The sequence below is a fragment of the Daktulosphaira vitifoliae genome, unplaced genomic scaffold (assembly GCF_025091365.1).
Source record: "Daktulosphaira vitifoliae isolate Bord-2020 unplaced genomic scaffold, ASM2509136v1 Scaffold_1, whole genome shotgun sequence".
NCBI lineage: Eukaryota > Metazoa > Arthropoda > Insecta > Hemiptera > Phylloxeridae > Daktulosphaira > Daktulosphaira vitifoliae.
Genome location: NW_026099572.1, coordinates 18,859,171 through 18,874,565, shown reverse-complemented (window position 1 = coordinate 18,874,565; position 15,395 = coordinate 18,859,171). Strand labels below are relative to the sequence as shown.

Sequence of the window (15,395 nt, the reverse complement as noted above, 5' to 3'; positions counted from 1 at the left end):
TTCGCCTAAATTTCCTACAAACAAAATGTGTGAATGCTTAAAAAATATCATTGGTATTAATGAAGAAAACATCATTATAATTGGGAATTTCAATATAAATTTCTATAAAATCCCCAATTTTCTTAATAAAACTATAGAAGAGATGAAGTATAAAATACTTGTCAATGAAATTACAACAGACTATAGTACTTGTATTGACAATGTTATAACCAATACTAATTTTAATGTAATTGTTTATGAAAATCTGGTTAGTGACCATAGACCTTTGATTTTAGTGGACAAAGGAACAAAATCTCCTTCTCGATCAAACAACCAGGAAAGGATTGTTAACTACTCCATACCGCCATTGAAAGAAAAACTACAATCCTCAGAGGATTTAAATAAACACATTGAAAATGCATTGGAAACAGTTGTACATGGTAAAGATGATAACGTTCTTATTGAATCTGAAGATATGGAAACTATGAAAATTATTTTTAATCTTTCAATGAGTATTACCGATGACAATGATCATTCAGATGTATCAATTGCAAAAAAAAAAAATTATGAAAAATAAAATAAATATAAGTAAAATATAGATTTCTCCAAAAATCATTGGCTTTGAAAATATAGATAATGTATCATGTTTTGCAAACTCTGTTATTCAAGCTTTATATCATTGTGATAAGTTAGTAAGTGCGATTCATAAAGGTCAAGTTGGAGAAAAATTAAAACAACAGCTTATTGGGTATGAAGCTAATAAAGTGACTGATACGTTTGAAAAATAAAATATGTTGATAACACTTTAAACAATACGATTTTTAGTAGAAATGAGCAACAAGATTGTGTAGAATTTATGGGTTAGTTGTAATGATAAAAATGTATCTAAAAATAGATGGCCAAGTAATGGAAAAGAGGCGTACTTAATTATTTAAAAAAAAGATAATTCATCTGTCAATATATTAACAAATCCATCAAAAGAAAATGAACCTAGTATAATGTTGGATTATACGGACAATGTATTGCAATCTGTTATGTATGAAGAAGACGACGACGCTCTTATGGTGCCTGAAAAAATAGAAACAATGGAAGATTTTTTTAGTCGGTCATTGAGTATGACTGATGGCAATGGACAGATAAATATAAAAAGTTATACAAATTTAATTTCAAAACAATCTAATCAAAAAGATGTAAAACAAATTTCATCAATTGAGTTCAATATAAAAATTGATTGTAAAAATCCATTGTTAAAATCAAATGAAACCCAAAATAATATTTTAAGAAATAATTTATACAGTAACATGCTACCAAAAGATTTGGAATACTATAGACAGGTAGTTGACCACACAAATAGAGTCAAGAAATTAATAAATAAAAAAGTAAAATTATTTAATTTTATAGTTGGTACCTATTATCATATCATACCTAATTCGACAATATATACTTTAAAAACATTAGACATTAATGATTTTAATAGTCTTTATGGAGAATGTTGGCTAAGCAACTTTGTAATTGATATTTGTTTGGCCATACACTCTACGAATAAACAAACAGTTTTTAAAGTTTTATACTGTAACGAAGTAACAGAAATTTTAAGTATTACGAAAAAAAATCAAGAACAGAAAAATAGGTATAACCTCGAAAACAATAGTTCTCTCATTATGCCATGGCATGTAGAATTATCAAAAATGAATCATTGGATTATTGCAGTAATTAATTTCGAACTTAAAGAGTGTTTCATAATAGACCCAATGAATCCTACTAAAGGATCCAAAATTCAATCAGCAAAAGTTTCAAAAATTATATAGAGGGTTAAAAAACATTGTACTTATGTTAAAAAACTAATTCCTCAAGTATCATTGGTTCAATGTAAGGCCAAAAACATACCAAAACAAGTTGATGCTTATAACTGTGGAGTTTATATAATATACTACGCTATCACAATAATAAATAAGTCACATTTCAACAAGAAGTTCAATTATTATAATATATATTATATATATATAATAATTATAGAAACGAATTAAAAAGTTTATTGCTGGAAAATTCAGGTGACATGGCAAACATATGTTTATATTGCCAAAAGTCTATAGAACTTCACAGCAGAATTGAATGGGTGTCATGCACTACATGTTATCGTCGTGTGGTAACTGATTGTATAGCTGATGAGTATAGACTAAATGATTAAAAACATTTTGATTTCTATTGCATATTGTGTGACAAGACTAATAATTAAGTAAAACTATTTATTATAAAAATGTTATTTTTAATTAACAGAAAATCGACGTCTCCATAAAAAAAATAGTTTTTAGCTTCGATACGAAGCTGAGAAGGTATTAATTTTACTATGATGTGTTTTTTTAATTTTAATTTTTTTTTTTTTTGTGTCTGTGAACGCTCAATCTTAGCTCTCACTGGACCGATTTTGATGAACAATATGTCAAAAGATCACAAANATTTTTTTATTTTTTTTTTTGTGTCTGTGAACGCTCAATCTCAGCTCTCGCTGGACCGATTTTGATGAACAATATGTCAAAAGATCACAAATCGTATCTAGTCAAAGACATTACCCTCAAAAATTGAAAAAAATTCCCTCGTTCCCCATAAACGGGGAAAATCCCCCAAAAAATTACAAATTTAAAAATTGCTAATTTTCGATATTTTTTCATTTTTTTTTAATTAAAATTGCAGTAACTTTTTTTAAAATGACCGAATCAATATAATTTTTATTTTTATAGATATTTACCTATCATTTTATATATTTTTGTGAACATTTGACCTTTTAACAGCCCACAAGAAGGGTTTGAAAATGGTAACTTTTTTACGAAAAATTTACTTTTTCAACTTAACTTTTGAAAATGTTCCGGAAGGTCTGGCACTTTTATATATATCTTAAATTAAAGCTAATGTAATATACTTTAGTTTGAAAAAAAAAATTTGACCTCTGGACTTGTCTTCACGGCGAAAATCGCTACCGAATGCTACTTTCGTGTGAAAATTCTCGATTTTATTATTTATATTATATTTAATTTTATAATGCTATAACTTATTGAAAAGTGTATGGATCCACACAATTTTTTTCTGAGAAATAATATTTTTTAATAATCCCTATTTCGTTCGACATACTTTATCTTAATCGAGATATTAATAAGGAACCAGCAGATCATGTAGCTTTTGGAATAAAACACCAATTTTTTTAAAATTTAACACTATCTAAAGATTTGCATCGAAGCGTTTTTTTTGATAGTGATTTTAATCACTGTCAGATTATACTTGATCTAACTATACCACGACACCACTGTGCCGCGACCCCCCTGTGCTGGGTTGGGTTTTTTTTACTTAAAATTGCTATAACTTTTAGAAAGATGTATGGATCAATATAATTCCTTTTTATATAGATGCATGATATTATTACCTTTCATTTGGTATATTTTTTTTTTTAACATTATGATGCTATTTATTAATATAGTTTATTTTAAGTGAAAAATCTAAACCTTTAATTTTGATAGATGGATATAAATTTTGTTTCCATAAAACGTTTTAAATTTTTACCTTAATCTTAGTAATTATGTTGATGATAATTGACTAAATTTTTTATTTTATATTAATTCAACTTAAATATTTTTATTTCAAGACAATAAAAAAGTAAAATACTTTCTCTGCTTCATATCGAAGCTAAAAAAATTTTTTGGGAGACTTAACAGCCAACCTCCTCGTGGTATCTCCTGGATAACGTTAATAGGCTGAAGTATGAAAAATTATAAATTCATATCGTTACAATAGGCTAAAGTTTAGGAATGAATTCATATGTGTATTGGAAATTAACTCGTACATCTTCTAATTTGACCTGGGGAATCAATTAATACATAAAATAAGTCTTGGAAATCAACTCACCGACACCTATCTATACTTATCCTTACTGCTGCGTAACCACTTGAATACAACCCCACTGTGCTACCGTTTTTTTAGTAATTAATTCTATAAATGAGTTTAGAGTTTTATATGAAAAAAATAATTTATTAATAAGTTAATATTAATTCGTTGGATAGATTGAAAAATTTACTCATCGTATCAATCAATTAAAACTTTCAGACCCAACTTTCCATTTTTAACTAAAATGGCTCAAAAACAATTTTTTTAATAATGTGTAACTCTAGGATACGTTAAAAATTATTTCAAATAAATTTATTTTCAAATTTAAACTTTGACTTTTGTATTATCTTTGGCTTTGTTACTTACATTATTTAGCATCATTCAGTAATGAAATAAGTGTTCTTACTATAAGTTTACGATTGCAAAAAAAAAAAAAATGGTGTTGTTAAGATTAGTATGCAGTCTGGAAATTTTATAATTACTACTGACAGTATTTTTACGAGAAAAACTCAATATTTCATTAAAATCACTATTTTCTTTTGCATTTTTATCATAATAAATAACTTCAATAAAAATCATAGTAATCATTTCTATATAATTCTTGGTTAATCTAAAATTGAAATATTCAAAACTTAATTAATTTTAATGATATGCTTTAACTAAAAAAATGTTAAACAAATCTAATCAGTTGTGCGTATTATAAAAATTGATTATAATTATAAAAATCAATTATAAAATAAAGTAACCAAAAATCATTTAAACAGTAACATTTTACCAAATAATTTTGAATATTATAGATTGTTAATATACCATAGTCAAGAAATTAATAAAAACAAAGTAAAATTATTTATTTTATAGTTGGCACATACTGTCATATCATACATAATTCGAAAATATACACTTTAACAACATTAGACATTAACACGTTGATGGACAAAATCATATATTACTGTTATGACAGTGGTATAAAAACTATTTTAAAAATGTCATTACTGATATAGCAGTAATATTTTCAATGATTTTTTATGAAGGAGGAAGTTGTTCTGACTCCATGCATCTCATCTTATTTTAAAGTAAGTGTTTGTAAAATACCATGTCATTAACTGTCTATCAACGTGTTAATGATTGTAATTGTCTATATTGAGATGTGAGCTAAGTAACTTTTTAATCGATAAAGTGGGCATTTTATCAATTATTGACGGTACTATCTTCAACTAGATACAAATTGTAATCATTTGAAATATCATTGAAAAAATTGGTCAAAAAAAATGAGCGACAAACACAAAAAACGGTAGCACAGTGTAGACGAGGCATAGGTGGGACAAGTATAGATGATATCTGACAGTGATTAAAATCAATATCATAAGAAACGCTTCGATGCAATTCTGTAGATAGTGTTTCATTTAGAGAAATTGGTGGATTATTCCAAAAGCAACATCAACTCTTATTTCTTTAATTATATCCTGATTAGTTGTTCTTTGATTTTAAAATATAATATATAAATAAATACTAATTATAATTATTAAATTTAGGATGAAATGATATTCAATAATTTAATATTGTAATTTAAACGGAAAAATTTTAAAAATAATAAAGAACTTATATTTTGCTTTACTTTTATGTGTATAAAAATTTAAAAGGCTGGATACAATAATTTTCAATAAAAACTGTTTGTTACTATAAATAAATGCACTGGACTACAAGGAACTTTCATCAGAAGCAAAAATATACTTTAAAAAATCAACTTTTTGCGTTGTTTTCAAATCTGCAATTAGACTTTTTCTATCACTTCTAATTTTTAATATTATTACTAATTACATATAAAACAATAAATAAAAGAAAAAAAAATTGTTTTCAAATTATTACTGATTTAATTTTTAATATATTAAATTATCAGTCCATTTTTAACCTATTTTTTTGATTCTTTAAAATTGATGAAAAATTGTTGACAAGTTTTGTGAAAGTTTATAGTAAAAAAATTGAATTTGTTACCATAACTTTCAGCTCAATGACAAATTTGAAATTAAATAGAAAATTTTATGATAGTTAAAACTATGATATTTTTAAGACTGATTATTTAAAACTCATTATTTTTTTGCATCTTTATCATAATACTTAAGAAAGAAATCATAGTAATCATTTCTAAGTAATTTTTGGTATTTAAAAAGATTCTACAATTGAAATATCCAGACTGAGTTACTTTTAATGATTTACTTTAACTAAAAAAAAAAAGTTATTATTTTGAATCCCTCTTGTGGGCAGGTAAAGAGTTAGATTTATAAAAAAACCAAATGATAGGTAAAGACATGCATCTAAATAAAAAAAAAATTATACTGATTTTGTAATTTTTGACAAAGTTATAACATTTAACAAAGTTATAAGTTTTATACACTGTACTACAAGGAACTTTCATAAGAAACAAAAATATAATATTCTAAATCAACATTTCGCAATGTTTTTAAATGTGCAATTAGACAATTTCTATCACTTCTAAGTTTTAATATTATTAAAAAATAGTATTTACATATAAAAAAAATAATTAAGAACAAAAAAAAATTGTTTTAAATTAAGATTGATTTTGATTATTAATATGTAAAAAATAAGGAAAATGACATATTTAACCTATTTTTTTAATCGTTTAAAGTTGATTGTTGTAAATGTTTATAACAAAAAAAAATAATTTATTTTACCATAACTTTTAGCTCAATTGGCAAGTTTGACATTGACATCATTAAATAGATTTTATGACAATTAAAAAAATTATATCATAAGATTAATATGAATCCAGAAAGTTTTATAATTACTATTTATTGTAAATTTATTAGAAAAGCTCAATATTTTTTTGCATTTTTATCATAATAGATAACTTAAATAGAAATAATGATAATAATTTCCTAGTAACTTTTGGTGTTTGAAAAGATTCTGCAATTGAAATATTCAGAATTTAATTAATTTTAATGATTTAATTTAACTAAATGAACCAATCAAAACATAGTTCTTAAAAAGATTACAACATGTTACCAAAAAATGTTGAATAATTTAGTCTAGTAATAGCACATACAAATAGAGTTAAAAAAATTATTAAATTACAAACTAAAATTATTTAATTTTGTAGTTGAAACCTATCATATCAAACTTAATTCGTCAATAAATACATTGAAAACTTTAGAAATGAATGATTTTAATTGTTTTTATGGAGAACATGGAATAACTAACTGTTTAATCGATAAATTAAAATTTATTTCAATTTTTTAGGGTAATATCTTCAACTAAATACGAAATGTAGTCTTTGACGTATCGTTGAAAAATTGGTCAATTGAGAGCTCAGAAAAATGAGCGATAATTACAAAAAATAATAATAATAATTAAATTTAGTATGAAAATAATACTTTAATTTCATACTAAATAATTGTAATCATTTGACGTATCGTTGAAAAAAGTTGGTCAAGTTAGAGCAGAGAAAATAAATGATAATCACAAAAAAATATCTTCTCAGCTAAAACATAAAATATAGTAAAATAATTGTAATACGAATAAGAAATTTCTTCTTGCAAGGGGCGACTAAAGTGATGGGATCCTCGATCTTTATTGAAGTTATTGAATCTAAATGAGATAAAAATCAAACGAGCTAAAAATTTATACTAACTTAAAAAGAATTAAGAAAAAATGCAAAAAATTCCTTAATATATGCGGGTTGGAACCTTGTATCCCTAGCTTGTGAAACATATATTTTACCTACTTGGCAACCGTACGTCGATATTATCGACTGAAAAAATTGGCTATTTAAGCTAGTTCAAATTTCAAAATTATTTTTCTCGACTTCAAAAAACAAAAAAATTTAAATAAGTTTAACTTTCTATGCTATATTAATTTTTTATAATATTATAATCATATAATATTTATGAAAATCTGTACTCCCCTTGTCAGGTATTTTAAAATAAAATAAAATACAAAACCCAGAATTTTAACACAAAAATAGCATGTTTTTGAATACGGCCGTCATTTTCACCATGAAGACTATGAAGTCCAGAGGTCAAATTTTTTTTTTCAAATTAAAGTATATTACATTATCTTTAATTTAAAATATATATAAAAGTGTCAGTCTTTCAGAAACATTTTCAAAAGTTAATTTTTTGTAAAAAAGTTACCATTTTGAAACCCTTCCTGTGGGCTGTTAAAGGGTCAAATGTTCACAAAAATATATAAAATGATAGGTAAATATCTAAGGTATCTATAAAAAAAAAAATTATATTGATTCGGTCATTTTTAAAAAAGTTAGGGCAATTTTAAGTTAAAAAAATTGAAGAAATGTCGAAAATTAGCGATTTTGAAATTTGTAATTTTTTTACAAGGGAAATTTTTTCCATTTTTGAGGGTAATGTTTTGGACTAGATACGATTTGTGATATTTTGACGTAACGTTGAAAGAAATCCGTTTGGGGAGAGCTGAGAAAAAGTGGTAACAGACACAAAAAAAAAAAAAAACACATCATAATAAAATTAATACCTTCTCAGCTTCGCATGGAAGCTAAAAATACATTTAAAAAAAAAAGCTATTGATAACTATAACAAATTATTAACTAAATAACGAGTTAATTCGACATCCAACAAAAGGTGACTTACCTAAGGAAGGGAATGAAAAAAAAGGCGCAGACAAAATAGTTAAAGAGCATCAGTACGAGAATTGTCGTGAATTTAATTTCTTGATTTATTAGCTAATAATTAGTTTTTAGATTCATCCCTTATAACTTATTTTTTCAAATGTCAACTTACATAATTAACTAGTTTATTTAATAGATAATGATGTAATTAAGAAATTGATTCATCGATAACAACTTTTGGACCAGTATTTCAGAAGTTATTAACAATTTAAAGTTAAAACTGAAGGTAAGGAGAAATGGGTGCAGCTATATTTATCACTAGTCGTTTCCCCCTCGTAATCTTCCTTCCACTAAGATATAAGAAGTGTATTGTAATAATATTTAAATATATATATATTATCGAGGTTAACTGTATCCGCACCAGTCAAGACTTTACGCTAAGAAATGATAAGACACCATAGTCTTGCTGATTATATTTTGAATATAGGTAGGTAAATACTTATAATTTTATTTGGACAAGAACAAAGTGAGTTTTAAGAATATTGATATCGACTATAGGATATTTGTCGAAAATATTATTATTATATAAAATATCATATGAAAACAGTTTAAAAATTTAAAAGAAAGGATATTAAATTATAATAGACGTGGGTCCCATTAAGCAGGATCTTTTGAAGTGTGTATTTTATCACGATTTTGTACGATATTTTATAAGGTAAACAAAAATTTAATTAATGGAAATAAACGCAAAATCGTATAAACGATTATTATCACTGAATTGAGAAGTTAAGACAAGATTAATTCAAACAAGTACGAAAAGAAAAAATTTAAGTGAAAAAATTTATTTAAATTTTTTATTCCATAAAACATCACGTAATAAACAAAAATAGAAAGAGGTAAGATACGGATATCATTATCGAGTCATTTAAATAATTAAATCTAGACTTTATTATACACTTCAAATCTCAAGACCCCTCTATAATATCTCAACTCACTATTCCTCGATTCCCCTTCTTATTTAAATTTGATTTATTTTTGTTTATTGATTTCAATGTTGAATACATCAAACGAAATATATATAAAGTGATTATTCTATTTATAGTAATTTATTATTACAGTAATATTTGTATTAATTGTTGAGTAATTACAATTTTATTTTTACATACAAATTTTTGAATGGAATTAAAAAAAAAAGATTTTTATTTAGGATAAAAATCCAAAGTAACTTTAAAATAATACAATTTATACTTGTTAATGCATCAAGTTTATTATCATGTACTGGATACTACAAGAATTTATTGAAAAACAATTTTTACTCACTGGGTTTATTACTATTCGAATTTTACCTTAAAAAATTTTGTTTTATCGTAGAGAGTTCATACTGGTGTATATAAAGTTTACATTATGTACTATGCCCGCGATAATTATCCACTCTTTAAATCAAATTGCTGTAATGAATGAAGGAGCCATGAAATAAAAAAAAAAGTAAGAATAAAATTGTTTGTAATTTGTTTTCCCTATAGTATTATCATATTCAACATAGGGGATCCCATCTGAGAAAATTCAATTTTTCACCCTGAAGATAAAAAAAAAAATAATTTAATCATATATTATTGTTGACTTTATTGAACCAAATAAATTTTCACTCACAAAAATTATTAATTTTCAATAATTTCTGAAAAAATAAGTTTCTTACCAGCCAATAATCGATCACCTGTGTAGAGGTTGATTTTTGCGAAAAATTTTATGTTAAATTTTAAGAGCATAAACTATCAAATAAACTAAAATTAAATTGTTTTGTACATTAGTTTATTAATTAATTATATGTCGTTAAAAATATTTAAGAATTGAAAAAAATAATGTAGGAATAGTATATATTTGTATGATTAATATTTAAAACTTTTTTGGTTCCTATTATAACAGACATCGCGGTCGCATCGCACAATTCTACAACATAGAGTTAATTTACTATATTGTTACAAGTTTTCACGAAATGTTTTTACGCATTGTGATAGACTTTTAATCAAATCTTGATTTTCAACAATTGGAACACAAAAACTTAAAGCCAATTCATTATCTAATTTCTCTAAATTATGTTGATTATTTTTTTCATTATTATACATCTTCCGAAATTCTTGTACATGTCCCTTAAGAATTTCAATGTTAGCATATCTTTCTATTGAATAAAATAACATTATTATAGCAGTTTTAATTATCGCTAAAGTACACTAGTTAAAAAAAAGTTATAAGTTGCAGAAGTGTTATTGCTAAGTGTTTCGGGATTGCTAATTACGTAAATGATCTCGGAATTACTCTATCAGATTTTGTTTTTTAGATAATGCATTTCTTCTATTTTTGAATGTGTGCAAACTTTTATATAACTCATTAAAATCGAGCATAAGTAATATAATGCAATACTAAAACTTCCAATTCTTCAACTTAAATTAACATTAAATTTACGTATCAATCAATCCGTACCAAATTTGTATAGAAGTAAACTGACATAACAAAACACAGTTCTATAATATATTTTATGAACTATTAACGAAAATTCATTGAGTTTTATTATTCTTACTTCAATGTAAAATTAATTTAGGTTGTAGAATTAGACATTTTAATGTCGTATTATATTCGTTTATCTGTAATTATTATACTATACAGAATGGAACAGATCGAATTGACAACTCATATAACTAATGATTTACATAACATTTTATACTTTTTTTTTACTTTTTAATCAATTTTTACAACATAAAACTATATTAAAAATATTTTTATGTTATTTTTCGAAATTATAAAAAATATTTTAAAAATTAATTTTTTTATTAACATTTTTTTTTAAGATTTATAGATAGCCATTATATGGATAAGTTTTAAGGAAAAATGTTGATACCAAAAACTCTTATTTTAATTCAGTAGCTACGTTTATACAGCATTTTGAAAATTGTTAAATTATGATTTTTTTATACAATTTTCCTATGGCATCAAATGTTAGTCCATATTATGTAAACTACTAAAGTAAACACTGTCATATTATCTTATTCATTTGTAACAGTACGCGATTTCTTTTCGATGGATAATAATAATGTTTAACACGCTTTTTGTAGAAATGATTATCTCTAATCTTTATATCCAAAGTTAGAAACATTATCGTATGCCAACTACGAGTGTTCCATGGTTAGCCTAGTTAAAAGTGATAACAATTATTAATTTGCATGTTCTGTCATTGTAATCATTGTAATCATATTATTATAGAATATTCCTTGTTAGGATATTTCATAATAAATGCACTTATTCAATATTATTCACGTTTAAATTTGTGATATATGAACTTATTTAATTAAAAACTCAATATGTTGAGTTTTTATTTTCTTTTTATAATTTTCATTATACTACTACTTAATAACGTAATAAGTGTTTACTTCCGTACTTTACTTAATATGGACTAACATTTCATACCATAGGAAAATAGTAAAAAAAATCAAAATTTAACAAACTTAAAAATGCTGTATAAACGTAATTACTGAATTAAAATAAGTATTTCTGATGTCTATTTTAGCTTCGTTGCGAAGCTGAGAAGGTATTGGTTTAATAATGATGTGTTTTTTTTTTTTGTGTGTCTGTTACCACTTTATCTCAGCTCTCACTCAACGGATTTCTTTCAACGATATGTCAAAAGATCACAAATTGTATCTAGTCGAAGAAATTACCCTTAAAAATTGAAAAAAATTCCCTCATTCCCCGTAAATGGGGGAAACCTCCAAAAAAATTACAAATTTAAAAATCGCTAATTTTCGAAATTTTTTCGTTTGTTTTTACTAAAAAATGCCATAATTTTTTTAAAAATGACCGAATCAATATAATTTTTTTTTATAGATGCTCGATGTCTTTATCTATCATTTGGTATATTTTTTATGTAAATTTGACCCTTTATCTGCCCACAGGAGGAAATTTAAAATGACAAGTTTTTCACAAAAAATTTACTTTTTCAACTTAACTTTTGAAAATGTTCCGGAAGGTCTAGCACTTTTATATATATCTTAAATTGAAGCTAATGTAATATACTTTAGTTTGAAAAAAAAAAAATTTGACGTCTGGACTTGTCTTCATGGTGAAAATGACTACCGTATGCAAAAATATGCTATTTTTTTGAAAAAATTCTTGATATTATATTTTACATTTTAGCTTCGATGCGAAGCTGAGAAGGTATTAGTTTTACTATGATGTGTTTTTTTTTTTTTGTCTGTTACCACTTTTTCTCAGCTCTCACCAAACGGATTTCTTTCAACGATATGCCAAAAGATCACAAATCAATGTAATTTTTTTTTATATAGATGTTTGATATTTTTATTTAGCATTTGGTATATTTTTTTTGTAAATTTGACCCTTTATCTGCCCAAAATGGGGGGATTTAAAATGACAACTTTTTCACAAAAAATTAACTTTTTCAACTTAACTTTTGAAAATGTTCCGGAAGGTCTGACACTTTTATATATATCTTAAATTAAAGTTAATGTAATATACTTTAATTTGAAAAAAAAAATTTGACCTCTGGACTTCATGTCTTCATGATGAAAATATATATTATATAATATTTTTTTATGAGAAATAATATGTTTTATTAATCTTTTTTTTATTCGACATAATTTATCTTAATCAAGATATTATTAAGGAGCTAGCACATCATATAGCTTTTGGAATAATACAACAATTTTTTAAAATTAAACACTATCTAAAGATTTGCATCGAAGCGTTTCTTTTTTTTAATAGTGATTTTAATCACTGTCAGATATTAATTATACTTGATTCAACTATGCTACGTTACCACAGTGCCGCGACCTCCCTGTGCTGGGTTTTTTTCTTTAAAACTTATCTATAAAATCTTCAAAACTTAAAAAGAATTAATTTTTAAAATATTAATTTGTAATTGAGAAAAATAACATAAAACATATTTTAAATATAGTTCTATATTGTAAAATTGATTTAAAAAAACGGTAGCAGAGTGGGGTCGAGGCATAGATGGGACAAGTATAGATGATATCTGACAGTGATTAATATCACTATCATAAGAAACGCTTCGATGCAAATCTGTAGATAGTGTTTCATTTAGAGAAATTGGTGGATTATTCCAAAAGTAACATCAACTCTTATTTCTTTAATTATATCCTGATTAGTAGTTCTTTGATTTTAAAATGTAATATATGAATAAATACTAATTATAGTTTTTAAATTTAGTATGAAATTGTGATGTATGCTATGATGTATGGTTAATTGTGTTGGGCGGTTGATAAGAAAGTAGAGCAGAGAATTAGTGTAGCAGAGATGAGAATGTTTAGTTGGATGAGTGGAGTGACTAGAGAAGATAGGATAAGGAACGAGCATATAAGAGGAAGTATAGGTGTTGCGTCAATCGTGGATAAGATGACCGAAAATAGACTTAGATAGTTTAGTCATGTTATGAGAAGAGAAGAATCAGAAGCTGTAAGAACAGTTATAGAAATGAATGTTGAAGGAACAAGAGATAAAGGAAGACCAAAAAAGAGATGGAGGGATGCTATTGAATGCGATTTGAGGACAGCTGATGTGAGCGTAGAAGAAGTGGTAGATCGTGTCAAGTGGAAGCTTAGGATAAGGGTGGCCGACCCCAAGTAGTTGGGATTAAGGCAAAGAAAAAGAAAAATATTACCAGAAATTCCGGTGGCAATTGACATAATATGATTGTTGTTTCGGAATGTACAATTTAGCGTTTAGTTGGGTTTAAATAATATAGCGTCAAATCAATTACCTACTCTATCGCTTGTATATTAATATACACTACACTTTAATGATACAATAAATAAATAAACTCACACATACACACATTAGCATTTATAACATTGTGTCTAATGTAAGTATAACATGATATAAAGTAACCGTAAAATGAAGAAAATGGAATATAAATTTTAGTACTCATATTAAATGTAATGTAACTCGAAAAATATTTGTTTAAATGAAAAAATATAAGATAATTTTTTTGTATATAATTGTCTTTTAAACAATTTTTGTACGAAATTTTTTTTTGTAAGTTAAATATTTTTTGAGAAAATTAAAAAAGCTCATGTTTTTGAACTTTTGCGAGGCTGTAAAAAAAATCATGAATTTTTAACATATTAAAAATCTATTCAGTAATTATTTGAAAACAATTTTTTTTTTCTTTTATCTATTGTTTTATATGTAATTAGTAATAATATTAAAAATTAGAAGTGATAGAAAAAGTCTAATTGCAGGTTTGAAAACAACGCAAAATGTTGATTTTTTAAAGTATATTTTTGCTTCTGATGAAAGTTCCTTGTAGTCCAGTGCATTTATTTATAGTAACAAACAGTTTTTATTGAAAATTATTGTATCCAGCCTTTTAAATTTTTATACACATAAAAGTAAAGCAAAATATAAGTTCTTTATTATTTTTAAAATTTTTCCGTTTAAANCAATTTCATACTAAATTTAAAAACTATAATTAGTATTTATTCATATATTATATTTTAAAATCAAAGAACTACTAATCAGGATATAATTAAAGAAATAAGAGTTGATGTTGCTTTTGGAATAATCCACCAATTTCTCTAAATGAAACACTATCTACAGAATTGCATCGAAGCGTTTCTTATGATATTGATTTTAATCACTGTCAGATATCATCTATACTTGTCCCATCTATACCTCGTCCATACTGTGCCTCGACCCTACTGTGCTACCGTTTATTTTTATTATAAACATTTACAACAATCAACTTTAAACAATTAAAAAAATAGGTTAAATATGTCATTTTCTTTATTTTTAACATATTAATAATCAAAATCAGTATTAATTTAAAACAATTTTTTTTGTTCTTCATTATTTTTTTTTATATGTAAATACTTTTTTTTAATAATATTCAAACTTAAAAGTTAAAAAAAAAAAAAAA

General features: G+C 24.8%; 1 protein-coding gene across 2 annotated transcripts in view; it reads right to left on the bottom strand.

Moving 5' to 3' along the window:
* Nucleotides 1-9,755: 9,755 nt before the first annotated feature.
* LOC126896838 (uncharacterized) overlaps nt 9,756-15,395 on the bottom strand; it is a 16,000-nt gene continuing 10,360 nt past the window's right edge. Inside the window, exon 5 of one of the 2 annotated variants that reach the window (XM_050669953.1) lies at nt 9,756-10,628. In XM_050669953.1, the coding sequence (XP_050525910.1) occupies nt 10,429-10,628 (200 nt within the window). In that variant the 3' untranslated portion in view covers nt 9,756-10,428. The remainder of the gene's footprint in view (nt 10,629-15,395) is intronic. The other variant, XM_050669954.1, reaches the window with a different exon arrangement.